At 41.7% G+C, this 27,358-nt stretch overlaps 1 protein-coding gene across 2 annotated transcripts; it reads right to left on the minus strand.

Moving 5' to 3' along the window:
• Nucleotides 1-963: 963 nt before the first annotated feature.
• Nucleotides 964-26,316, minus strand: CDKL4 (cyclin dependent kinase like 4). 2 transcript variants are annotated; one of them, XM_084901539.1, is made up of 10 exons: nt 26,223-26,316; nt 19,022-19,245; nt 17,919-18,040; nt 13,284-13,356; nt 11,347-11,437; nt 10,281-10,478; nt 8,510-8,592; nt 5,861-5,917; nt 4,175-4,309; nt 964-2,008 (listed from the first exon to the last, which is right to left on the minus strand). In XM_084901539.1, exons 2-10 carry the CDS (start codon nt 19,187-19,189, stop codon nt 1,907-1,909), a joined length of 1,029 nt encoding a protein of 342 aa, XP_084757665.1. In that variant the 5' UTR covers nt 19,190-19,245; nt 26,223-26,316; the 3' UTR covers nt 964-1,906. The 2 variants fall into 2 exon arrangements, with proteins under 2 accessions (XP_084757665.1, XP_084757666.1); XM_084901540.1 differs by lacking the exon at nt 26,223-26,316 and adding an exon at nt 25,219-25,406.
• Between the last annotated feature and the right edge of the window lie 1,042 nt (nt 26,317-27,358).

Here is a 27,358-nt window from a genome sequence, read left to right on the forward strand (position 1 = left end):
CCCAACCTCTGCCCAAATCTTCCTTGTTGCCTGAGGCACAGTTAAGAGCAGGATGGAGTCTCGTGCTGTCCTGATTTCTGTGTGTGCAGCTTGCTAGGACACGCGCATAACAAGAGCTGAAGTAGCATGAGTGGTTTGGCAATGAAGAGGCTTACAGGATAAGAGCATGATGAAAGCTAAAAAGAAATCTTTTAGCTAAGTTGCCTTTTATCTGTATTTCTCATTTTTCTTGCACTTGTGGTATCATCTTGTTAAAATTTCAATAGACACGCAACTGAAGAAGTGCATTTTTTAATAATAAGAGGAAAATTAGTCCCTAGCAGCTTATAGTCACACTCAGAATGTTAAATGCCCAAATAAGCCCACTCAGAATGCCCTTCCAGTGAGCAAGGAACCACTGCTCAGATGTGGTAATTCTTTAGTAAAGAGATGCTCCCTAATGATGGAATGAAAGTCTCTGGAAGTTTATAAGCCAGGCTTACAAGTGCAATGAACTTTTAAAGAGGAAAGTAAGTGTTGTTATTGTGATTTATTAAACAATACTTTATGTTTAGTGCCTTACTACCAGATATAAGGAATTTCTGAACTTGTATTTGCAAAATGTTCAGGTAAGCATGTTGATGAAGTAATCTTAATATGTATTGATAGGAAGCTCACTCTTTTGAATCTTTATGCCAGACAGCAAGAGCCAGCCCATTGCTATAATTTCACATGAGTTTCTTGTTAGCAAACCAAAAAAGTACTTTAGATATTCTGTATCGTCTTTAGATGTCCCGGTTTATAGGCATCTACTATGATGCGTCACAATTTATCAATGCAAACATATGTGTATTTATAGGTACATATGTTTGTATGTAGATAGGCCTGTCAAGCTTACTTGGGAAAATATCCCAGTGTCAACTGGGCTCACCTATTGAGGTGTTTTGTTTGTTGGCTTCTTTTTTTTTTTTTTTTTTTTTTTTCTAAGAGACACAAAAGGAAGGTAACTGAAAGATCATCTTCCTGCTCCCAGAAGTGTTTACAAGCCTGACTTGACCAGGATGCACAAGTTTAGGGCGGCACAAGTTCACAGAGGCTGTGGATGCAAATGACTGGAAGAGACGGCTGATGATAAACCATTTAGAAAATACAGCCCGGAGCGTAGGTTTAGGTACTGAGATGTAGCCAGGAGGAGAAAAGGATAAGAATCCATGATGCACCGAAGGACAGCATTAGAGTCAGCAGTCCATTACCCCAGGGTATTATGAAGATGGAAATTCCTTGTAACTCATCCACTATTTGCTGTGTACAAAATTTTCTCCCGCTGGCTTTAAAAACAGAAACACTAATGTCTCATGAGAAAGAGAAAGTAGAGCCTACCTTGGAATCAAAGAATAAACCTAAATGACATTTTAAAGTTCCCTTCCCACACCAATATGAAAACCCAATAAAACAGCAGCGCTACTCAACAATCCTGGTTACAATAAGCGAGGATTAAAATGCAGAAATACAATGTCATTTCTCACACAAACAGCAGCGAGGCAAGCTATTTGATATTGCTCTGAGACATTATGAGGTCAGCTGAAGCAAGATGGTGTATGCAAATCTTGTTCAGAAATCAAAGTATAAGCCCGCAAATTCGCAACATAAATTTTCCTCAAGAGGGGCTGCTCTGATGAGATTGAAAATATCTCCTCCATATGGGCAGCTTCAGACTTCATAACATTTTAAGACAATGTTCTAGGAGATAAAGCTGGCATATGAAAAGCCTGGGCAGAGGAATCAGTAATGATCAGAGCAAAAACAATTCTAGAAGGCATCTTCATTTTCATATGGCTCATTTGCATTTGAAACATTGAGAATTCCTATCTCTCTTGTACAAAAATGTGTACATATTAAATTACTTTCCACTTGAAAGAACATTTCCCTAAATGTTTGGAAGATGATCAAATTGTAACTGGAGGCCTTGTTTTCTTCCATCAGGTGTGAGGGAGGTGTGGCTTCCTGGTATGAGAGGCAACAGGTGATTCTAATAGCAGAACGAGACAAAAATAAGAAGGTCAATTGAACAATTCCTACTTGTACAGTTTGATGATGTAAAAGTAGCAAAAAAAGGACACAGATGGTACAAAGATGTCAAAAGACACAAACTTAAAAATTAAATAGAGAACCTTTCTAACTTTTGAAAATTAGATTCCAATACCTATTCTAGGCTTCTTATGAAATTTTATCTAATTTATTTCAATACACAAATTTCGGAGTATCTAGTCAGTGTTTAAAAGGTACACGCTCATGAAATGATAATTCCCGGGGCCTACTTTGTGCCCATCTCAAATTTTAAATTTTAGGATATGAATGTTAGGATATTGGTGGGACAGCAAAGATGAAGAACTACTGTCAACTTTAAACAATACTTAGTCTTAATGAATTTCTAGGTCATCCCTCAGAGAGCTAGAAGTTGATATGGAAGTAGAAATCTGAACGCACAAAAGGAAACCAGACTGAATAAAAAGATCTTTCTGCATTTTTTCCCCCCCTGATACGGCCAAGTGTCTAGGAAAGAGGTGTGTCCTCAAAAAGAAAGCCAGGACTTGACCGCGATCCCTGTTTATCCTGGCCCTGCGCTCCGGAGACTCCCCGGGGTGGAGAGATGCTGTCTCTGGGGCTGAGAACTGGAGGCTGAGAGGCGGAGCGCGTCCCCACCCCAGGTGAGGACGGTGTGGCGGAACTTGAGTTGGGGACCAAGAGGCAGGCTGGAGCACTGTTGCTGTTGACCTCTCAGGCCAGTGGTCGGCAAACTCATTAGTCAACAGAGCCAAATATGAACAGTAGAACGATTGAAGTTAATTTTGAGAGCCAAGTTTTTTTAAACTTAAACTTCTTCTAACGCCACTTCTTCAAAATAGGCTCGCCCAGGCCATGGTATTTTGTGGAAGAGCCACACTCAAGAGGCCAAAGAGCCGCATGTGGCTTGCGAACCTCAGTTTGCCGACCACTGTCCCAGGCCATAGGTAAGGAATCTAGTGAGATGTTTTGAAGGGGATAGTGTTTTTACATACAAGTCACACTCTATTTCATACTGCTGCCTCAGACTTCCTTGAACAAACCCTAATCTCTGGTTAACTAAACTGTATTGGGCTTAACTTGCATACATGTAGCTTTAACAGTAAAATGATCTACACAATACAAATGTGGAGATCCAGAGGTTTTGGATACAGAGAAATCACTATAATAGCCCTTCTTATTGATTACTTTACTCTCTCCCCCAACAAACTTCTATTTTAACTATCAAATACTTGAAAAAAAGACTGCTCTCTTCCTTTATTGGGACATGCTAGTGAGAAGATAAACGACCAAAAAGTAGATCAAAGGAGGAAGATTAAGCAAACAAAAATGGGATGATTGTTAGTCTCTGATAAATTTAAAAATTACCATCTTGTCTTATTAATAACCATTGCTCATCTATTTAGTTATTTGGATCATAGCTATATGACAAAATACTATTTTAGATGCTGGGGATATAAAATGGGGGAGGGGAGCCCCAAACAAACTTACTTCTATGAATTTATGTTTTAACTCCAAAGTTTTCTGAAAGCAAGTACATAGTGGTTGCCTAATGAACTTCAAATCAATGTTTGTCGCCATATTGACCCTGTTTCTATGTAATACGGGCACATTTGAGAATAGGATTTGGTTCCCAGATACCTGAGTTTCATCCTTTTGCATCTGGCCAGAACCGTCCTTGTCTTGGAGGAAAAAAATCTAGGAAAGGAGACTTACGTGCCCTCGGGGTGAAAAGATGGCAGAGTCCTGTCCTGTACTGCACGTCTGGAGGCTGCGGAAAGGTACTGGGATTCCGCTGCATGCGGGTTTCAACTCAGTCCTGCTGTATGGGGCATTACTGTAGGAAGCTGCTGTGTTTTGGGTACACGTTCCGGTGGGTGGGACAGCCAATCGGTGTAACAAAAGAATTGTGCAATAATTTGATGTGTTACTTGGAAGAACACTTTGTAACAATCTGGGTATTTCATAGCTTTACGATTTTATTACATCAACCAGGATTTATTAGGTAAACAAATACAACTACACCAGTGCAAAAATAAGGTCTTGGTGTCCACCCAGTCTCACTTTGAAATGTAGGAAAAGGAAAAAAAAAAATCTTTTTAATAGCACTTTAACTGTTGAATGGAGGTACCTGCTGATGTTTTCTGCTTCTTCCTTCATTACGTGCTTTTCTTTTAATTGGGTCTTCTCGGAGAGAATCAAAGTAGGGGTTCTCCAGGAGCTGGGCGCAGGATAATCTGTCGTCTGGATTCATCTTCAGACACTCCTTTGGATGAAAAGCAAAGACGACGTTAAAAGAGGGGCCTATGTTGTTACTGTGACCCAAATTCTGAATAGTAACTGGATAGAGCATATATGACTGAGAATAACCAAGTCTGTATTTTACAGCTTGCTAATAACTGTGGTCCCCTCTATTTCTCCATCACTTCACTCTGGCTTCTGCCTCAATTCCACTCTCAAGTGGCTCTTGCTACTCAGACCTATGACCTCTACTTCCCTATCCTTAAATCTATTTCCATATTTTGTGTTCTCCTCTCAATTCCTGGGTAATACCTTTGCAGTGACCAGCACTGGCACAAAGGCTGGTCTACAAGGTCAACTCCAGGTCATCCAGATGGCTCCACCTTCCAGATCATATGAGTCTCCAACTGGGCTGCTTAGCATAATCACCCAGGGGGGTATTTAATGGTATAAATGATAAGGTCCTATATATAGAGATTCTGCTTCTGGAATCCGAGGTTAGATACTGGAATGTGTGCTTTTAAAAAGCTCCCAGGTCATTCTGATGAACAGCAGGGAAACCGCTGCTATAAATAGAACGTAATTGGTTGTTAAAGACAGATACTTTTACTGGTAGCTCCATCCCTGTCCCCTCAGGGTTTTCAGTAGGCACTTTGATGATGGAAGAGTCCTATCTAGCATGCCCTCAGTTGGTCAAGCATGAATAGCAGCCTGGTCAGAGGTGAATTTCTTCTACTTTTTTTTTTTACTAGAATTTGTCCTTTGCTTGACTATCTCTTTTAGGCCCCATGCAGAAGCCATTTATGGTGTCTATATGACTCTGACTTGGCTGGGTCTTCTATTAATGTTTTAAAAATAATTAAAAATTTTATTTAACTCAATATATCTAAAATCTTTAACATGTAATGAATATTTTAAAATTTAATGAAATATTTTATATTTTTAATAGTAATTTTTAATAGAAACCTAGCATATCTCAATTCAAATAGGCCATGTTTAAGTGCTCAATAGTAACACGCCATGCCTGCCATCCTGGACTGTGCTGTTCTCGACCTTCAACATTCTCACAAACTTCCATAGTCTGAATAGACTAACTTAACATTCACATTTCTAGTGAATGCAAAAGAAGTAATGGTGTTCATCAGAGCAAACCCCAATCATACTAATTAAAAAACCTTTTTTTTAAATCCTCACCCAAAGATATGTTCTTTATATTGACTTTAGAGAGAGGAAGGGAGAGAGAAACATCACTCCGTTGCCTCCTATATGCACCAACAGTGGGGAATGAACCCATAACCTTCATAGGTGCCGTAAGCAGGAATCAAACCCGCAACTTTTGGTGTACAGGATGATGCTCCAACTCACTGAGCCACCCAGCCAGGGCCATCTCCTAGAAAAAGTATTGCTTGTGCCACTGATGTTCCTTTTAACTGTAATGATTTTACAGGTTTTTATCATTTTCAATGACTACCTCCTACTTTGGCATTATTTGTACCACTGCCCACTCTGCCCAGAGTTACCAGCTTCAATCATTACAATTTGTGGTCAATAACAATTATAAGTGATTCTAAAGTACCTTCATAAAGTTCAAAGCCATGGGATGAGCACCTGAGAATTTTTCTTCAAGAGTTTCCTAGGACATAAAGTAAAAACTTTTAACATTACATAAAAACAATGTAATGTATGAATTAATGTGTTAATAATAAGAACACTTTGAAGAAAGACTCCCTTAGTAGGTTAGATAACTTCTTTTAATACAATCGTATTTTTACATAATGCTACACTATAGTGTAAATACTTGAGAGACAAAAATTGGAGTTATTTTTTAAATTCCACAATGTCTCACAATTGATGTTTGATAAATGTGGGTTCCAAATGTCCTCTTCTGAAATACTGCAACAGTCCTATAATACCTGCCTGATCTACTCACAGAAAGGCTTTGAGAGTCAGTGAAAATTACATTGACCTACATGTGTAAGAGCAATACAGAAAGCAATGGAATGATGAACATAAACTCAGAATAGTGAGGAGAGAGGAGGATGGGATTGAGGGGAAGAATTCAGGAAGGAGGAAGTTTCGAAGATAGTGGTAATGTTCTTAATGTGTATTTGTTGCTTTATTCTTTAAATTGCATATCCTTTTGTAATTCAACCTCTAGCCTTACAATTCAACTTTTAACATTTTATTATCCTACCTAATAAAGAAGGAATATACTAATTGACCCTCACACAGTCAAAAAGATGGTGGTGCCCACAGCCAATAAGGAGGGAATATGCTAATTGACTGCCTGCCCTCAAAGATGGTGGCACCCACAGCAAATAAGGAGGAAATATGCTAATTGACTGCCCTGCCCTCAAAGATGGCAGTGCCCACAACCACAAGATGGCGGTACCCAGTCTCCTCAGCCACACCAGGGCAGCAGGCACATGGCAAGGCCAGGCCTTGCTGCACCTGCCTCTATAGTTCCTCAGTCCCCTATGCTCCCCAGCTGCCCAGGGCCGGCCTGAGACACAGGCAAGCCTCGAATGTTGGCTGCCCAGCTGCCCAGGGCCGCCCGAGGCTCAGGTAATCAGGGCCGGCCGAGGTATGATTGGGGCATCACCTTCCCCTGATTGCTGGGTCACCTCCCGCCTCTGAGGGCTCCTGGATTGTGAGAAGGGGCAGGCCGGGCTAAGGGAACCTGCAGGGAGTAGCTATAGGGTTAAGCCTCGGACTGACCTGTTGGCAAAGCCACAAACAAGTCCCAGCTTAGAGGGCACAGCCCTCTTAGCATAATTAAGCTTGACCTTATGATATTCCCTAGATCCTTCCTGGGTAGCTAATGGGCTGTGGGAGGTGCAGCAAGTGCTGCCAAAACAAGTGAAACTCACAAGAACATTGAAACTATGGTGACCACTACCTTGTTTACCTCTGACTATAAAATAAAGCATCAGATCTTTTTCTGTGGATGTTTTTCTGTGGCCTTAGCCAGGCACAGAAGATCCACCTAGACCCAGCTTATCCTCTTTGTCTGTCTTTTCTTCATCCTTCGCCACCCTACCTCAGGCTCACCGAACCCTTGGCTGTGCTGACATGGCACAGGAACCCCCCTCCAGTGCATGAATTTTCATGCATCGGGCCTCTAGTATTTAATAAAAGAGAGCTAGTATATAAATCAAGGTATTATATAAAACACATTTAAAACACAGATGGTATCTAGAGATAGCTGGGAAGTCTTAAACCTCGATTGTTCTTCTGTGCCGTAAATCATGATCTGGCTTTACTGACACTTTCCCCCTCACTGCACCCCTCTGACTTCAACCTAGGCAGATGGGACACATGCCTACGGACAGTCCATTCTATAGGCAGAATCTAGACGATATGGAGTTTTAAAGATCACAGCCTTAACTCAGGTAACACAAACAGGACATCAATGTGTGAAGAATGTAAGAGGGTCAGGTAGTAGGCGATACATTCCCAGAGAAAGACAGAGCCCACAGCGAGAGTGTGGAGGTGAGCATGCAGTCTGGAGTTCTGGCGTGGACACAGTGAGGATCATTTTGTAGAATGACCTTCTATGTGAAAATACACATTGTGAAAAAAATGGTTTCTACTGATTTGAGCTTTGTTCCACATGTTGAAAAAGAGAGAATGCGCAGACACCGGTTTGGCTCAGTGGTAGAGCGTCGGTCTGTGGACTGAAAGGTCCCGGGTTCGATTCCGGTCAGGGGCATGTACCTTGGCTGCGGGCACATCCCCAGTAGGGGGTGTGCAAGAGGCAGCTGGTCGTCGATGTTTCTCTCTCATCGACGTTTCTAGCTCTCTGTCTCTCTCCCTTCCTCTCTGTAAAAATCAATAAAATATATTTTTTTTTTTTAAAAAGAGAGAGAATGCATTTTTGTTTTCAAAATAAAGAAGTACTACAGTATTGTTTATGAGATAATAATTATTTCAGGAAAAGGCACCTGAGTGTTTTGACTAAAAGGATCAGTTATTTGTGTAAGGAGCTAGACTTTCACTTCAAGGCCAATATTAAATTAACTTTAGGATAGGGCAAGCAAGCTTTATAAGCATTCTCCTGATTCGTTCATACAGCTTTTATATAGTTTCTTTGATCTGTGTTAGTGTGGCATAAGGAAAACAGGAGCTAAAGGCATAAAAATGAAAAGACGCGCAACAAAAAACAACTGTCCCTTTAAAGAAAGTGGCAACACAAATAATAAGACATCCAAAATCAAGCAGTTACCATGTCTTCTGGTTCAGGAATACTGATGCCATGGAAAAAATGGTTGCTTTTAAAGATGGACTGATGTCTCGGGATTAGTTTGCCTATAAAATACAAACCACGTAGTTTATGTTCAGTCTATAAAAGTAATACCGTGTTTAAATGTTAACTTCTGACCGGAAAGAAAGACCGGTCCTGACTGTGGCCTCCAGGTTTGGAAGGAAGAGGTCACTGCCTCGACACACCTGCTCAGGTGAGGCCAGTTCGCCCCCGCCGCTCTGCCACAGGAAGCTCGTCCGCCACACAGCCTCCACCAGGGAGGAGGCAGGACAGTGTGGAGGCCTTCACACACGTGACCTTACTTAACCTCGTACAATCTAACAACGGTCGCCACTTTCAACCTCCACTGTGTCAATGAGAATGAGGCTTAACGTTTAGTAACCTGTCTAAAGTCACCTGGTCATTTAATGACAGACATGATTTCAAACGCAGGCCTGTCTAATAACATGTACCTAATGTAAATGTCCACAGTCCTTCCAGGAAATCATCAATCAAATAATCTACACTAGAGAAGCGCCCTGTGGTGATCCTCTCCCCCACATTTTTTCAAGCTGCAGAACTGTCCAGAAGCACATGTCGGAACCGGACCGGACAGCAGTAATTCCCGTGCCCGGCACCCACGCTGCCAGGAGAAGGAATTAATAAACATTCGTCCCGTGTGTGCAGATGTATCTTTGCAGCCGTGGTGCCAGAGTAAAGCTGCAGGCGACCTTCTGGGTTATATTCCCTTCCAGCCAGGAGGCAGACCACGGCTGAGGACGCTGACACACGAGGAAAGAGATTCTCGAGTTCCATTCCTAGCCTGCTCTTTAGGCCAATCACGGAAGCCCCCTGAGCCGCAGTTTCTCATTTCTCAAAAGGCATCGCAAAAAATGTTGCCTGTAAAAGGCAAACCCTAGCCCTAGCTGGTTTGGCTCAGTGGATAGAGGGTCAACTTGTGGACTGAAGGGTCCCTGGTTCGATTCCCATCAAGGGCACATGCCCAGGTTGCAAGCTCGATCCCCAGTGTGGGGCATGCAGGAGGCAGCCAATCAATGGTTCTCTCTCATCATTAATGTTTCTATCTCTCTCTCCCTCTCCCTTCCTCTCTGAAATCAATAAAAATATATATTTAGCCCTAACTGGTTTGGTTCAGTGGATAGAGCGTCGGCCTGTGGTCGGCCTGTGGACTGAAGGGTCCCAGGTTCAATTCTGGTCAAGGGCCTGTACCTTGGTTGCGGGCACATCCCCAGTAGGGGGTGTGCAGGAGGCAACTGATTGATGTTTGTCTCTCATCGATGTTTCTAACTATTCCTCTCCCTTCCTTTCTGTGGAAAATCAATAAAATATATTTAAAATACATATATATATATATTTAAAAATAAATAAAAAGCAAACCCTCTTTTACAGTGGACAGAAATGGCATTTGGCCTAATACCGCCTAAGAGCAGAGTCTGTACAGCTGACGCATACCCTTGGCTGTAGAGGCCAGCCCAGAAAGCAGATGTGCAGTTTATCCCCTGGCTAAGTGGCTGACTTGGAAAGGATCTGAAAACTCCTCAGCGAGGGACTAACGGCTCCACAGACTGAGGGAAGGGCTGGGTTTTGGCTAATACAACCCAGGACGCACCCTCCTGAGCAGCACCTTGGAGCGAGAGAGGCAAGAAAGCCCTGCCGGGTGGGCATTGCAATGGCACGCCGCCGTTCCCATAGCAGCAGAGCGGCCCTGGACGCCACGAAATGCAGCTCCTACCCAGAGTCCTGATGATCAGATAGAGCTGATCCACATCTGACTTCCCGGGCCAGAGCGGCTGGCCGGTCAGGAGCTCCGCAAAGACGCAGCCCGCAGCCCATACGTCCACGGAAGAGCCGTACTGAGTGTCCCCCACCAGGAGTTCGGGAGCTCGGTACCACCGTGTGGCGACATAGTCCGTGTAGGCGTCCCCTGGAACTGCAAACACATCGATCAGCGGCGGAGGGTCACACTCAGCGGCCACACAGGCCTGACAGTTCACACAGCGATGCTGATGCCGGTGGAGGGGCCAGTTACACTGCATTCCACACCCACAGGCACCTCAGCTCGTTCACATGCATGTAATCCCCAACAGAGGGCGGTGTGTCTGAAAATTCCCAGTGCAACGTCAAGTCTACACCAGCTTCCGAACGCACGGTCAGGTCCCCTGTGTGTGGGTACCTGTCAGGACGCGGACGGTGTACACACCACCCTGCGATGTGTATGTTGCTGCCGGTGCAGCTGCAGATTTGGGGAGAAATACTGATTTGTCCCCCTGCCCCCCCCCCCCCCCCCCCCCCCCCCCCCCGGTCCTCCCTGTCTGGGATGATTTCCTGTCTCTTAGCCCTGTCTCAGCATTCTCTCTTCAACTGTCGGTTCCCTCTCTGTCTCCCCAGCTCCTGTGAGGTTATCTGCCAACCACGCCTGCCCCCACGAGCATCTATCTCCCTCCAGGGAACCGTCTGCACCTTCGCTTTTGCACTTCCTTGCCAACCACCCTGCATTCTTCTTCTGTTTATCTGACCGGAGACTATAAGAGCACGCAGAGCAGGAATGCGTCTTAGAACTCTTTTCCTCTCCTATGGGGCAGAGCATATAAACGTGATGTCCAATAAATTCTAGTTAAGTGGAGGGGAGTTGAAGTGCCAATTAATGTAGTGACTGAAGGTGAAAGTGAGATTTTTCCTTTTTGAATAATAACAATAAGACACCTGGCATTCATTCAATATCTAACGTGGGGTTTTCAACGATAGTATTTCATAATCATCTGAGTTGAGCACATTTAGTAAAAAGAGGGGCTACTTACTCAGAATCCGTGCAAATCCAAAGTCACAGATCTTGATTATTCCTTGCTTAGTTATTAGAATATTTTCAGGTTTGACATCCCTGTGAATACACTGTAAGGGGATATTTGATTATTTCTTTGAGCCATCAAGATGACAAAGCATAAAAAACATTACCTCTTACTTTAAATGATAGATAAACATAGTCGGTGAGATAAAAATAAATATGTTTTTCTCAAAAGAATTTAAATTGGCAAATTTTCAAGTACCACACCAAAAGAAAAAAAATGTTACATCGGTAAAGAAATAATTGTTGGCTATAAAAACTGACTTTTTTGTGTGGGGAGAGAAGGTAGCATCTTACAATTATTTCTTCCACTTGTTACTGGGTCCTATTTTAACTGTAAGAGCAAAACCCTTGATGCGACTCGGTGTACCTATAATCAGAACTACTCCACCCAAGATCACATTCACATTTGAGAAACTGGAAAAACATCCAAATGATAAACAAAACTCCCTTATCATTAGGATGACCATATTGTCACCTAAATGAGAATGTGTGGCCCTGGCCAGTTTGTCTCAGTGGATAGGGCGTCGGCCTGTGGACTGAGGAGTCTCGGGTTCGATTCCGGTCAAGAGCATGTACCTTGGTTGCGGGCACATCCCCAGTCGGGGGTGTGCAAGAGGCAGCTGGTCGATGTTTCTCTCTCATCGACGTTTCTGGCTATCTCTCTCCCTTCCTCTCTGTAAAAAAATCAATAAAATATATTAAAAAATAAAAATTAAAAAAAAATTTCTCTTTGCTTCTATAGCAACTGTCTAGGAAGAGAGAGAACATGGCGAATCCTTAATTTATTTTTGGTCACAGAAATGGCACTGGCAATAGAAGCGAGTAGTCTCTATTAGCCACTGTCAACTGTTGAACCTTTTGAGGCCCCTTAAAAGTCGTAGGCCTTAGCTGTTAATTAAAAAAAAATACACTGCTGTAATATAAACCAACTTCAGTTTTGATAGTCTAACCTTTTAGGTAACCCGTTTATGAAACCTGGATTAATACTTTGAATCTTACAATAGTTGGTGATTTACTAAGAACAGGTTATGTTCCTCAAATGAGTCTGCATCAAATTGTAAGGTTTCTGGCCTGGTTGGCATGGCTCAGTGGGACAACCAGACATGGGATGTCTTGTGATGTTGGTGCCATAAAAAGTCTACAGCGCCATTGTATGATCTATTCTTGTGTGAAGAAAAATGGACCTAAAAGTGATCAAGCCTCTAGATATAAAATGCCAATTTAAAGGAAAAACGGGTGAAAGACCAAGTTCAGGTAGACACAGGATGCCGTCAGTCAGAATGACTTCAGTAACACAGGAGGACTCAAAGTATGGTTCTAGGACCAGCGGCTTCTGTATCAACCAGGGAAATGCAAATTCTCAGGTCCTGTCCCAGACCTATGGAATCTGATACTCTGGGGGTGGACCCAGCAAACTGTGTCTTAGCAAGACCTTCTGGCATTGTGATGCATGCTCGGGTTTGTAGAACTATGGTTATAGAAAAGTAATGATGAAAAAAAAATTTAAAGGGAAGGGAAGGGGGACTATTATAGAATAAAAGACTCGAGAGACATCAAAACAAAGTGCCAAAGTGGATTCCACTATTGAGAACTTATTTTAATCCAATTTTAAAATAGTCATAGGAATCAGTAGTACTGAGGCAAAAAAACAGAAACATTAACTTCATACAAACTTTTAAATCATAAGGAATTAGAAATTTGGTTCTTATAGAAATTGGAAAAGGACCACAAATAATGCATTGGTTTTCCTCATTTTCAGTAACTTTCTTTTGTTTTGCTCTTCTGGTTCTTACTTCCCCTGTTTTTAGTTTTTCAAAGACACCCCTGGGCTACTTAGAAGGAAGGAGTCACCATGAAGAATTAACAAATGCATTAGAAAATGTCACTTACACTATGTTGATGACAGAAATTAAGAGCTTGAAGTGTTTGCCATAATACACTTTTAATCACTCCATCAGCAACTCTAGGGGAAAAAATAAGAGAGGAAATTAAAAAAGCTCCTGGGATGGGTGACAGGCGCAGAAGCGGGAACAGAAGGGGAGTGAGAGGGCTTGTGATGGCCAGCAAACAGTGCACAGGGGGCCTGGGAAACGTCCTTTAAAAATGTCTGAATGAAAATCGCTTTACTATTTCTTCATTGTAATTACATAATTTCCTCTTTGAATTTCGATTTTTACATCTGCAAAAATGATACAGGCTTAACATGAAAACTCGATCAACACAGAAAAGTGAAGGAATAAAAAGTGTCCACTCACATCTTGCTGTCCCCAAATAACTGCTGCCACCTATGGTGGCTGTTTCTTTAGGCACCTCTGTTTCTCTTCCCTTTGTGTGTTCAAATTTACTTTTTAACTTCAATGTTAAAAAACATTCATATGGTTTAAAAGTCAAAACACATAAAAGTCTATCTATGAAGTATTTTATGATACCTGCCTAGCCACTTCCCTGCTCTTTCAGACACTTTTATGCATAGAAGTACAAATATTAATACGTTGTACAGATATTTTGTGGTTGTTAAGGACCACGATATATGGATAATTTACTTAGTCTCCGCTGATGAGCGATTAGGTTGACCCAATTTTTATTTCTAGTAACAATGCTTCAATGAATATATGTAATCATCTACCTCATTGCATTTGTGCAACTATCTTTGAAGGTGAGTTCTAGAAGTGGGATTTCTGGGACCAATGGTAGGTACGTGTTACATTTTGATCCTACTGGGATGAATTTCAGGTAGATGTGGTTTTGCAGGGAAAAAGGTATACTTGAAGACTGACCTTCAAGTTGCCCAATGCATGTAGGTGGTAAACACCCAAGCAAATGCTGGGGTTGTTTTGTAGAAGTGACTTACTCCTGGTAAGCAGGCAGGTCCATAGCCAGGGGAGGCCAGGGAGAATCAAGGGCCCATTAGAATACGAGCCTGGGAGCTCCGCCCCTGCAGAATCCTTACTCTGTGTGGGAAACATTGGAAAATACCATGGAGGGGCAGGTGTATTTTCCATGGGGAACTGGGGAGCTGGACAACGTGTATTCTGGCTGGGAGAAATGTGCTCTGTGTAACCATCTCTACAAATTGTAGGAATGACCGTCCCTTTAACCTTTCTGCTGTCTTCCCATTGCTTGCCTCACTGTCCCAGGAATGATGCCTTCACAGTTACATACTGCCAAACTACCATCTCTAAGGAAGGTTATACCAATTTATACTCCCACAAAACACCTGTGCAGCCGAGCCACTGGCCCATATAGGACACCTAGCACACAAAGCTACCCTCCCAACTCAGGGAAGCAGCGAAAATATGGAGACAAAGAAACAGATTACAAATGAAAGAAATGGAGGAAAACAAAAGACGAGATAGAGTTCAAAACCATGGTTATGAGGTTTTTCAAGAATTTCCTAGAAAAGGTCGATAAATTTAGTGAGACCCTCGAGGATATGAGAGAGACCCTCGAGGATATGGAAAAGGACCAACTAAAAATTAAACATACACTGACTAAAATAAAAAATATTATACAGAGACCCAACAGCAAACTAGAGGAACATAAGAATCAAGCCAAAGATTTGAAATACAAAGAAGCAAAAATCACTCAACTGAAAAAGAAAAAAGAAAAAAGAATCCAAAAATTTGAAGACATATATATATATAAGAAGACTCTGGGACAACTTCAAGTGAACCAATATCAGAATTATGGGGGTGCCAGAAGAAGAGAGAGAGCAAGATACTGAAAACCTATTTGAAGAAATAATAATTGTAAACTTCCTCCACCTGGTAAAAGAAATAGACTTACAAGTCCAGGAAGCACACAGAACACCAAACAAAAGGAATCCAAAGAGGACCACACCAAAACACTTCATAATTAAAATGCCAAGAGCAAAAGACAAAGAGAGAATATTAAAAGCAGAAGAGAAAAACAGTTAATTACCTACAAGGGAGCACCCATACAATTGTCAGCTGATTTCTAAACAGAAACTATGCATGCCAGTCGGGAGTGGCAAGAAATAGTCAAAGTGATGAATAGCAAGAACCTACAACCAAGAGTACTCTGCCCAGCCAAGCTGACATTCAGAATTAAAGGTCAGCTAAAGAGCTTAACAGATAAGAAAAAGCTAAAGGAGTTCATCAACACCAAACCAGTATTATATGAAATGCTGAAAGGTATTCTTTTAGAAGAGGAAGAAGAAGAAAAAGGTAACGATAAAAATTATGAACAACAAATACATATCAACAAGTGAATCTAAAAATCAAGTGAATAAAAAATCTTCTGAACAGAATAAACTGGTGAATATAACAGAATCAGGGGCATAGAAAGAGAGTGGACTGCCGAAACCGGTTTGGCTCAGTGGACAGAGCGTCGGTCTGCGGACTGAAAGGTCACGGGTGGCCAGCAGATGTAGGAAGGGAAACTGTGGCTCTGATATGAAGTTTACATGAGTTAATTACCAGTCAAGGGCATGTACATTGGTTGCAGGCACATCCCCGGTGGGGGGTGTGCAGGAGGCAGCTGGTCGATATATCTCTCTCATAGATGTTTCTAGCTATCTGTCCCTCTCCCTTCCTCTCTGTGAAAAATCAATAAAATATATATATATAAAAAGTCAAATTGTCCTCCAACATAGTTTAAAAAAAAAAAAGAAAGACAGAGAGTGGACTGACAACACTCGGGGAAAGGGGTGTGGGGGGTTGTGGGAAGAGACTGGACAAAAATCATACACCTATGGATGAGGACAGTGGGGGGGAGGTAAGGTAAGAGGGTGGGATGGGAAGCTATGGGGGGGGGAAGAGGAATAACTGTAATAATCTGAACAATAGAGATTTATTAATTTTGTAAAAAAACACATCTGTGCATTCAAGCTCCTATCTCTGCATTTGGTTTTGCAGTGTTATGCTTGCCATTCTGTGGTTAAAATACAAAGACCTCATTTTGGTTTTCATTTGCATGTCATTAACTATTAGTGAATTTAATTTTTACATGATTATTGGCTATTTCATTTCTTCTTTCATGTATTTCCTGTTCAGAGTGATGTATATCAAAGTCTGCAAATGTGCTACAGATATTTTTCTCAGTGTGGTGGTGTTTTTCACTTCCAGTCATGAGATGGGATTGCTGTTTGCATATTTCAAAAAAAAAATCTGAAACAGGATTTCTTTTCGTCAAATGTAAGTTTTTACACTTAAACTTATCTGATATTCCAAACACACCCATCACTCAGCTTTACTATTTCATCATATCTGGATATTTAATGTGCTCAGATCACTTCTTGAAAATGGAATGAATCATGCAGATGTAGCTGGCCTTCCAGGTATATATATAGTAAAGCTGAGTGATGGGTGTGTTTTTTTTTATCTACTAGCAACAAGACATCGCCTTGTGGGGCTGGGGTAAACGCCGAGAAACAGCAACAAGTACGTGCTGGGTCACAGTTATGGTGACATGCCCGTGACATCAGCGGTCTGGTGGCAGCCCTTTGCCTCCAGCGTCTCTGATTCTCAGCATTAAGTCACCTAATTCTCAGTATTAAGTCACCTTCCCTCTGAAATTCCTGGAGTGGTTTCGGTTTCCTGTACTGAATTCTGACACAGTTTAATGCTCTCCCTTTGCCTAGAGCCAAACCTGAGGCAATATTGTCTAAAAATTGTAAGAGTCAGAAAGAATAGTATAGCCATTCTGGGCACTGTGAGAGAGTTCGAATCCCAGGGGGGTGACAACTGATGTCCTTGTCTTGTTTTCCACTTTAATGGTGGTTCCTTTAGCGTTGAGTATAAAATTAGCTGTTGCTTAGAAGAGGGTCTGTGTAGGGGTGTGTGTGTGTGTGTGTGTGTGTACGTGCGCGCTAATAAAGTATTTTAATCTTAGTTTGCTAAAGTTTAAACAAATCAGAAAAGGATATTGACTTTATCAACTGCCTTTCAGATTTTACCAACATACAATATATATTTTTTCTCCTTTAACCTATCAGTGAATTATGTAAATGGACTTCCTGATATTGAACTAGGATTCATTCCCTGAATTCAGATAATCCAATACATAACTTACTTATTTTTTGAGTATTTATTCTGGAATTTTTATTTCAATGCATCTTTTTAAAAATATATATATATTTTTACTGATTTCAGAGAGGAGGGAAAGGAAGAAAGAATCATTGATCGGCTGCCTCTTGAATGCCCTGAACTGGGGGATCAAGCCTGAAACTTGTACATGTGCCCTTGACTGGAATCAAACCTGGGACCCTTCAGTCCACAGGCCAACGCTCTATCCACTGAGCCAAACCAGCTAGGGCACCAATAAAAAATTTGGCCTCAAAATGCACTGTGATTTATTTGTGTAGGTTTGTCTTCCTAATTATTCCTACTCCAGGTTAATTAATATTCATTTGCCCTCTGAGCACATCCTAACAGCCTGGGGAGGGGTAGCCTGCAGGTGTAGGAAGGGGAACTGTGGCTCTGATGTGAGGTTTACATGAGTTAATTCCACGTGGAATGAAGCTGGAACCCCACCGCACAGAGCTTCCACTGCTAGATGACTTACCCATTTGGATGTCTTTCCAGCTCATTTAAAAGCGTGTGGTCACAGTATTCAAAAACCAAATGTATTTTCCTCTTTCTCCTGAACACCTCAATGAGGTTCACAAGGTTTGGGTGTTTTAATTGCTGCAAAGAAATTGAAATACAAAACTTGGTGACTTGTTCCCTGTAAGAATTTCTCCCTGGGTCCCTTACGATATTAAGGACAGGAGGTCTTGTGGAGAATTTTATTACAGGTACTTACAAGAGAAAACATCCTTATAAGAATTCTTACCTTTTGTAAGAATCAAGGGATCTTAGAGTTGCAAGAAAAATTTAAGAATTTGTCTCATGCACCCATAATATAACTATGGTAACTAACCCGAAATCAGTTTGGAGACAACAAATAAAGTACGCACCTTAAAATATAAGCTCTAATAAAACAACAAACACATCAGCATTTTGTGGAAATTCTAAATAGGTGTTATGATAAAATAACCTCAATAAAAATGAGGAAATGGAATTATTGTGTAAGACTATAAAACTCATCAATACCCATTTAGCTTACAGATCGCCATGGACTTACTTGTAAATGTCAGCTGGATTTAAACCCAGTCTGGATTTTAGCGTTGGCTCTCAGAAATACAAGATCCTAACCTTCAATCTGATTAAAGTGCCTATTCTAGGAGTCCACGCAGTTAGTCTGTTTTTAATTTGTCATTTTCCAGCTGTGTTCACTGATTTTGTTATCCTCTCTTATGCTTAAATGTTTTATGTGCTAAATTCTCTTCCCAAACTGATGCCACACACCTACCCCCTCTCCCCACACCCCCTGGCAGGGCTTGATGGGGTTGATGGGGGTGGGGCCGGCCAGGTCTGGGTCTGGCATGATTTTGAGGTGCACATAGGTGGGCAGGGACTTGACTCTGGTTCCCGAGGCATGTCCCAGACTCTGACAGGAGGAAGATTTTCATATACATTTTACTAATTTTCTTTCATCTCTGACACTTCTATTATAGAGAAAGGGCAAATAGCAATATTAAAATATTTCCTCCAATTAATTCCCTTTTAATGTGCATGAATTTTGTGCACCACCGGGTCACTAGTAGATACATAAAATTAACTTACCTTCAACATACGTATTTCTCTTAGTGCTATTTTCTTAATAACTGGATCCTCTTCGGATTCCACAAATTTTTTAATAGCTACCACTTGTCCAGACGTTTTGTTTCTGCATTTGAATACAACCCCATAAGACCCTTCTCCAATCTTAGCTAATTTTTCATACTTTTCCATTATAGTAGCAGCGACTTAAATTGCTGTATTGTTTTAACTGGAGTATAGTGTTGCACCTGGAAAATAAGATGGCTCACCTTAACCAAGTTATCAAGGATGGCGTTCTCACAGATTATTATATAAAACCAATTTGCTAAGGATACCAAAGGTTTATGTCCATTGATTAATTTTTAATATACTTAACATTTTTTGGGTGGTATTTTATAATTTGAGTTCAGTCCTATGCAGTTTTTCCAGCTACCAAAAAGTCTCATATGCTATTTCTTATAACGGGTCTGTGTTGACTTCAATGGAATTAAAAGAATTTGTGGAAAGGAACCTTATCCAATCAATTGTTTTCAGTATCCTCTAGTAAACCATTAAAATGTGATGCTATATAATCCAGCTGAGGGAATAGTTCATACTCTTGAATATGATGTTTATCTTTTCCCTCCTGATTTGAATACGGCAGAGACTAGAAGAACTGAGGTTAAGACTTGGTACAAAGGGCTATACTTCCATCTGGTGGAGAGAATAAAGAAAATGTGGGCTGTTAACACAGCCATTGAAAACAATAAAATCTTCTTAGAGAATTATTGATTGTGCTTTTATGTGTATGAAGCTTTTAGCTCCTACCATAAATAAAACTAAAACTTTTAGCTCCTACCATAAATAAAACTAAAACTCTAAAAAGAAGGTAGATTTCTCTAATTCTTCATGAATGCTTTTGAATCCATAGTGATTCCTATGGAAATACTGGGTTTAATTCTTCTGTCTTGCATCACCCATTTGAGAATTTTGTGGTGATTAGAGGACATGTTAAATAACAAAGAAGGCCAGCATAATTACATAAGGCAGCCTTAGAATTGAAAATATAAAAATTCGAATTAGTCCTAAAAATCCCACCCCCCAAAAAAACCCCACTTTAGTCAGTAGAATCTTATTAATACACTCTCATAGTAATACTAACAGAACTTGATAACACTTTCTATGCAAGTTATATATAATCTACAAAAACATTTCATGAAGTAGGTCTTATTTTCATCCAATTATACAGATGAGAAAACTGAGATACAGTGAAGTTAGTATGGAATTCGAACCTAGGCAGTCACATTGCAAAGATCACAATTTGAATCACTATACTGCCTCTTAGTCAATTGAGAATCCACAATTTGAAAAACCACTCTGTCCAGGTATTGGTATTAATAAAATGTCAAGTAAAAAGTTGACTACTTAAAACATTTCTCATGTTTCAAATGAGCATCTATTGTTTTTACTTCATTAATGTTCAGTCTTTCTTATCCACAGATCTCTATGAAGATATAAATCATGTACTCTCACTAACCATCATAAAAATATACAACTAGATAAAGTGTTTATCTGGATAAATGATGACGACTACTACAGTTTCCCCGAAAATAAGACAGTGTCTTATGTTAATTTTTTCTCCCAAAGTTGCACTAGGTCTTATTTTCAGGGGATGTCTTATCTTTCCATGCACTAGGTCTTATTTTTGGAGGATGTCTTATTTTCGGGGAAACACGGTATTGGCATACAATGCTATTTTTTTTAAAATAGATTTTATTCTCTCAAAGGGTGAAAATTCAAGCATATACACATGGCAAATCTATCACAGATTATGTTTAGAAAACTCTTGCTAGTTATGGGCATAAATGGGAAACCTGAGAAGGCCTAGATGATAGTTACAATGAGGCAGAGTTGAGGACTAACTGACTTAAAAAAAAATTATCTTTACTGTTGAAAGTATTACAGATGTCCCTCTTCGTTCCCCCAATTAACTGCCTGCACCTTTTACCCGCCCCCTTCTCCCCACCAGGCCTCCACCACACCACGGTCTGTGTCCATGGGTGATGCATGTAAGTTCTTTGGTTAATTACTTCTCCTCCCTTCACTCTGAGATTCCTCAGGAGGACTAACTGAGTTTTGTTGTTGTTGTTGTTGTTGTTTTATTTTTTATTTATTTATTTTTTAAAAAAATATATTTTATTGATTTTTCACAGAGAGGAAGGGAGAGAGATAGAGAGTCAGAAACATCGATGAGAGAGAATCATAGATCAGCTGCCTCTTGCACACCCCCTACTGGGGACCTCTTGCACACCCCCTACTGGGGACATGCCCGCAACCAAGGCACATGCCCTTGACCGGAATCGAACCCGGGACCCTTCAGTCCCCAAGCCGACGCTCCATCCATTGAGCCAAACCGGTCTTGGCTGTTGTTGTTTTTTTAATTTAAGTATATATAGTTGGTATATAATCTTATATTAGTTATATTAGTTTCAGGTGTACAATACAGTGACTAGACATTTTTATACCTTAGAATGTGATCACCCCACTAATTCTACTAATCATCTGTCACCAGGTCAATGTTTTTGTTAGTTTGTTTGTTTAATCCTCACCTGAGGACATGCTTAATGAGAAGAAGGGGGGGAGGGGGAGGTAGAGAAAATTGATTACATTCCTCTTCACCCTTTTCACTCATCTCCCCACCCCCTTACTTCTGGTAAACATCCTTTCCGTCTCTGTTTGTTTGCTTTGTTTTAGATATCATGTATAAGTGAAACTATTTGTCTTTTCTGTCTGACTTATTTCACTTAAATAATGCCCTCTAGGTCTACCCATGTTGTCGTAAATGGCTTTTTTATTATTGTAAATATTCCATTGTGTATATACCACATCTTCCTTATGCATTCATGTATCGATGGACCCCTAAGTTGCTTCTGTATCTTGGCTGTTGTAAAGAATGCTGCAATGAATTAGTGTTCTCATTTTCTTTGGATAAATACCCAAAGTGGAACCGTTAGGTCATGTGGTATATCTATAGGATTGGGCAAATAGGTATACAGTTGTTTATATGGGAAATAATACAATAGTTAGTTAAATAATACAAAAGTAAACTCTGCCTCGTGTACACACAACTGTAAACCCACCTTTGCCTCACCCTGTAGTTTTAATTGTTTTGCGGAATTTCCAAACTGTTTTTCCATGGGGGCTGCACCAGTTTGCAGTCCCACCAACAGTGCACATCCATGCCAACCCATGTTATTTGCTGACTTTGTGATTAGAGCCATTCTGACTGGTATGAGGTGGTACCTCAATGTGGTTTTGGTTTGCATTTCCCTGATGATGAGTGTTGGCGAGCACCTTTTCATATGTCTATTGGCCATCTGTATGCCTTCTCTGGGAAAATGTCTTTGCATATCCTCTGCCCATTTTCCGATCAGAGTATTTTTTTGTTATTGAGTTGTATGAGTTTCTTATATATTTTGCATATCAATCTCTTATTGGATATATTATTGGTGAATATATTCTCCCAGTTAGTGGGTTGCTTTCAGTTTTGTTGAAGGTTTCCCTGACTGTGCAGAAGCTTTTCATTTTTTAAATTTAAAAAAATATATATATTTTTTTTATTGATTTCAGAGAGGAAGGGAGAGGGGAGAGAGAGATAGAAAAATCAGTGATGAAAGAGAATTCCCATGCTGGGGATTGAGCTGACAACCCCGGAATTGAACCTGGGACCCTTCAGTGCACAGGCTGACGCTCTATCCACTGAGCCAAACCAGCTAGGGTATGCTTTTTAGCTTGACTGAGCCCCATTTGTTTATTTTTTCTTTTGTTTCTCTTGCTAAAGGGAATATGGGAAACTGAATTTTGAATGCACTCCCCAACCCACACACTGATGTACCGGTAGAAGGTGAAACACTTATCCCTAGACATGTCTGAGTGCCATGATGGCCCAAATTATTGACCAGGAAGCTACACAGACAGGGTAATGTCTAGAAAGCCAAGCTAACAACAAACAAACAAAAAAATGAACAGAGATATGGACAACCACATACTTGTGAACAGATAGGTTGCAAAAACAAAAACCTACCCATAAACAAACAAACAAACAAAAAACCCTAGGGAAGAAAACGAGAATCCAGAATTGCTATAATACATTATCTAAAATGCTCAGTTTTCAATTAAGAAATTATAAAACCTGCTAAGAAAAAGAAAAGTGTGACCAATATTCAGGGGGAAAAATCAATTATAATGGATTATGAGTAGATCCAGATGTTGGAATTAGCTGACAAAGACTTTCAAGCAGTTATTATAAATAAGTTCAAATAATTAAGACAAATTGCAATTCAAATGATTAAAAGAAAATATAATGCCAACCAATGACCACCAATTTCCCCCCCAAAAAAAGGGGGGTAATCTTAATTAAAAAAGTATAGAAAAGAACCAACAGATCCAGAGACAGAGAAGCATCAATCAGACCATCAAACCTCAGAGGGAAGGTAGGGGAGGGTGGGGGAAAGTGGGAGAGATCAACCAAAGGACTTGTATGCATGCATATAAGCCTAACCAATGGACACAGACTCCAGAGGGGTGAGGCCAAGAATGGGGAGTGGGGGGCAGTGGAGGGATAAGGACATATATGTAATACTATTGATATAATCAACAAATAAAATAAAAAAAATATAAAAAGAACCAAATGGAAATTTTAGAGTAAAAAAATAATACAACTGAAATGAAAAATTCACTAGATGGGCTCAACAGATTTAAGATGGCAAAGAAAGAGTCAATGAATCTAAAGATAAATAGAAAAGGACCAATCTGAAAGTGAGAAAAAAGAATGAAGATAAACAGTCTCTGAGGGGACAATAGTGCAGTAAACCCTTGATTTTACAGACTTTGGTTTAATGTACTAAATTTACAGTCCATGAGTCATAGATGAAAATTAACACCCTGTTAATTTTAAAATGCTTTTAACTAAGATTTACTTGGAATTACATTAACAAGCTATTTTTGTTGTTGTTATTAATTCACTATTATTTTAAACACATTTTATCGAATAGGCCATATGTTGGGAAAAACGTTGTAGTAATTTTGCCAACATATATAAATATTACACACCCACAACTACAGTCTACTCATTTTAGTCAATACTCCTATCCCGTGCTGGGTGAATGATTAGCACGTGATCACATGGGATTGTGTGAAGTTTTTGGTTCTGTCTCCTGGTGTAACTCTCTGCAGCAGTTTTAACTCATGTGCTGAGCCATGCCCCTGCCATATGCATTTGGTTACCAAATGGAAATTTTAGAGTAAAAAAACACACAAAAAAACCCACAAAAAAATCTGAAATGAAAAATTTACTAGGTGGACTCAACAGATTTAAGAGGGCAGAAGAAAGAGTCAATGAATCTAAAGATACATAGAAAAGGACCAATCTGAAAGAGAAAAAAGAATGAAGATAAACAGTCTTGGAGACCTATGCAGGCAACTGGGGAATGCACTATTAGACCCATTTCAGTATAAATTAAAAAAAACTTTTTTTCTGTGAAAGTAAACTTTTCATACATACTTAATTTTAATCACACAAACTTGTTGTCTACGTAAGTAAAAACAGGTGAAGTAACTAATCTGCCAAATGGTTAACATGCGTTTGGAAAACCTACTTTGTTATATAACGAACTGATTTAGTCTGGATTTTCTTTTTTTAGGTGTTACTGTAATTATATTTTGATTGCTCATACAGTACTTGGGCAGGAAATCAAGATTAAACGGTGATAGAGGTTTATAGGCAGGGAATGGATGCCATTGGTTGAAAATATTCTTGGATACAGGGATTCCTGACTTCAGAATTGACCAAATATCTGACTCTCTCTCTTTTTTTTTTAAAATATATTTTATTGATTTTTCACAGAGCGGAAGAGAGAGGGATAGAGAGTCAGAAACATCAATGAGAGAGAATCATCGATCAGCTGCCTCCCGCACACCCCACACGGGGGATGTGCCCGCAACCAAGGTACATGCCCTTGCCCGGAATCAAACCTGGGACCTTTCAGTCCGCAGGCCGATGCCGTATCCACTGAGCCAAACCGGTCCCGGCAAATATCTGACTCTTAAGTGAATGAAGTTTTGTGTACAAAAGCAAAAACAGGTATAGAGACTTGGGCCGTTGGGTGAGTACTGAAAGACATACAGAGATATATAGACTTGAGTGGGTCATCAGATTCTTTGAAAATGTTCTGTTTAATTACCTGTCTTAAAAAGTTGCAAAAGGATGCAGGTAGGAACAGAGGCAACACCTGGAGGCCGATGACGGTCCACAGCTGTGTCAGCAGCCGGCTCCTAACACCGAGCACACTGAGAAGATGTCTTTCTTAAGAAGGGGAGGAGGAACGGGGAGCGGGAAGTCAGTAACTTCCTAATCTAAACGCTTCTAGTAAACGCATCAGCAGTGGCGGGAGGCGGGAGGCCGGAGCACGAAGGGTTCCACAGGGGACCAGTCACAATCCGCTCCATGGTTACTGTTTCCCGGGCAACCGAGTGCGCTCAGCTCTAATGAGACCGGCCGGGAAGAGGGGCTGGAAGCCACCCGACATCGGTTTTATGGAACGGAATGGCGGCGCTGCAAGCGCACACACCTACTGACCCCCCTGTCCCCGGGAGGGCACATACAGGTGGGCTGATCGGCAGCGTCCCCGGAAAGCCATAAAACCACGCAATTTACGTCGTTCAGGAAGCTAATTTTGTTTAAAAACATCACGTTTGCCGAAACCGGTTTGGCTCAGTGGATAGAGCATCGATCGGCCTGCGGACTGAAGGGTCCCAGGTCCGGTCAAGGGCATGTACCTTGGTTGCGGGCACATCCCCGGTGGGGGGTGTGCAAGAGGCAGCTGATCGATGTTTCTAACTCTCCCTCTCCCTTCCTCTCTGCAAAAAAAAAAAATCAATAAAATATATATATATAAAAAAAACAAAATAAAAACATCACGTTTCGCGTGTACACATCCAGGTGTGAGAGCTCGGCACAATCCCTTTGTTTTCAGGCCACGGAGCTAGTCTTCTTGGCTGGTCCGTCCAAGTTTGTGGCCACGGACAGGTCTCCCCAGCGCAGACGCCCCTCGCTCCCCGCCGGAGAGCGGCCCTGCGGCCGGCAGCACCCCCGCCCTCACCCGCCGGTCCCCCGGGGCCCCGCCCCGCAGGGACCCCCTCCCCGGCGCCCGCCCCGCCCCCCGCCCCGCCGCCGGGCCCCACTCACGGCGCCCGCCGCCCGGACACGGTGACTCGGACGCGGCCCCGCCAGCCCGGCCGCACCCCGCACGGCCGCTCCGGGCGGAACCGCCGCGGCGTCTCCCGGGCAACCGGACGCTCAGGCCGGCGCCCCGCCCACGCGCCCCGCCGGGGAGGCCGCATCCCGCCCGCCCTCTCCACCTCCCCGGGGAGCTCCCGCGAGCCTGGGGCCGCGGCGTGGGGCTCCGCCTCTAACGCTCTCTGAAAGCGGCGCCCAGGGAACGCGGCGCTCTCCACGGACGCTGTCATCGTACCAAGTCCCCTTCCTGCCCCAGGCTGCAAAGACACCAGCATCCGCACCTGCAAAAGCGCCAGCATCACCACCTGCAAAAGCACCCGCATCCGCACCTGCAAAAGCGCCAGCATCCGCACCTGCAAAAGCATCATCATCTGCAGCAACCTGGATGGAATCGGAGAACATCATGCTGAGTGAAATAAGCCAGTCAATGAAAGAGAAACACCACATGACCTCACTCACTTATGGATAATAAAGAGCATTATAAACTGATGAACAAAAAGATAGACACAGAGACAGTAAAGCAACAAGCAGACTGTCAAATTACAGCGGGGAGGGGAGGGAGATTTGGGGGAGATAAGAGATCAACCGAAGGACTTGTATGCATGCATAGAAGCATAACCAATGGACAAAAACTCTGGGGAGGGAGGGCATGTAGGGAGTGGGGGGGGGAGGGCAATGGTAAGATATGTACACATATAATACCTTAATTTAAAAAAAGGGGGAGGGGGGGTAAAGCGCACCAACATCAGCACTTGCACACGCTGAGCACACGTCTGTTTCCATGCCTGCCTGGGCATAAACCCTCAGGGTGTTAGATTTTATCATCAGTCACTACTCTTCGGTTCTGCTTTATTGCCCGAATAATTGTCCAGCAAACTTTCTGCAGGCTGATGGTATTTCTGCTGCCATTTTCATAATCCAGGAAGCACGGCACTAGACCTGGGGCTGATTTAGAAGAAGGGACGTGGTTGCCACCAGTGGGGGGAAGCAAGTCAAGCAAACAGTGTAATGGATGGTCTGCGGAGGTGAATTGGAAAGAATACATTTTTTTTGGGGGGGGGGGGAGTGGTCAAAGCTTACCTTCC

Source organism: Pipistrellus hanaki (assembly GCF_964339955.1).
Source record: "Pipistrellus hanaki genome assembly, chromosome: 12".
NCBI lineage: Eukaryota > Metazoa > Chordata > Mammalia > Chiroptera > Vespertilionidae > Pipistrellus > Pipistrellus hanaki.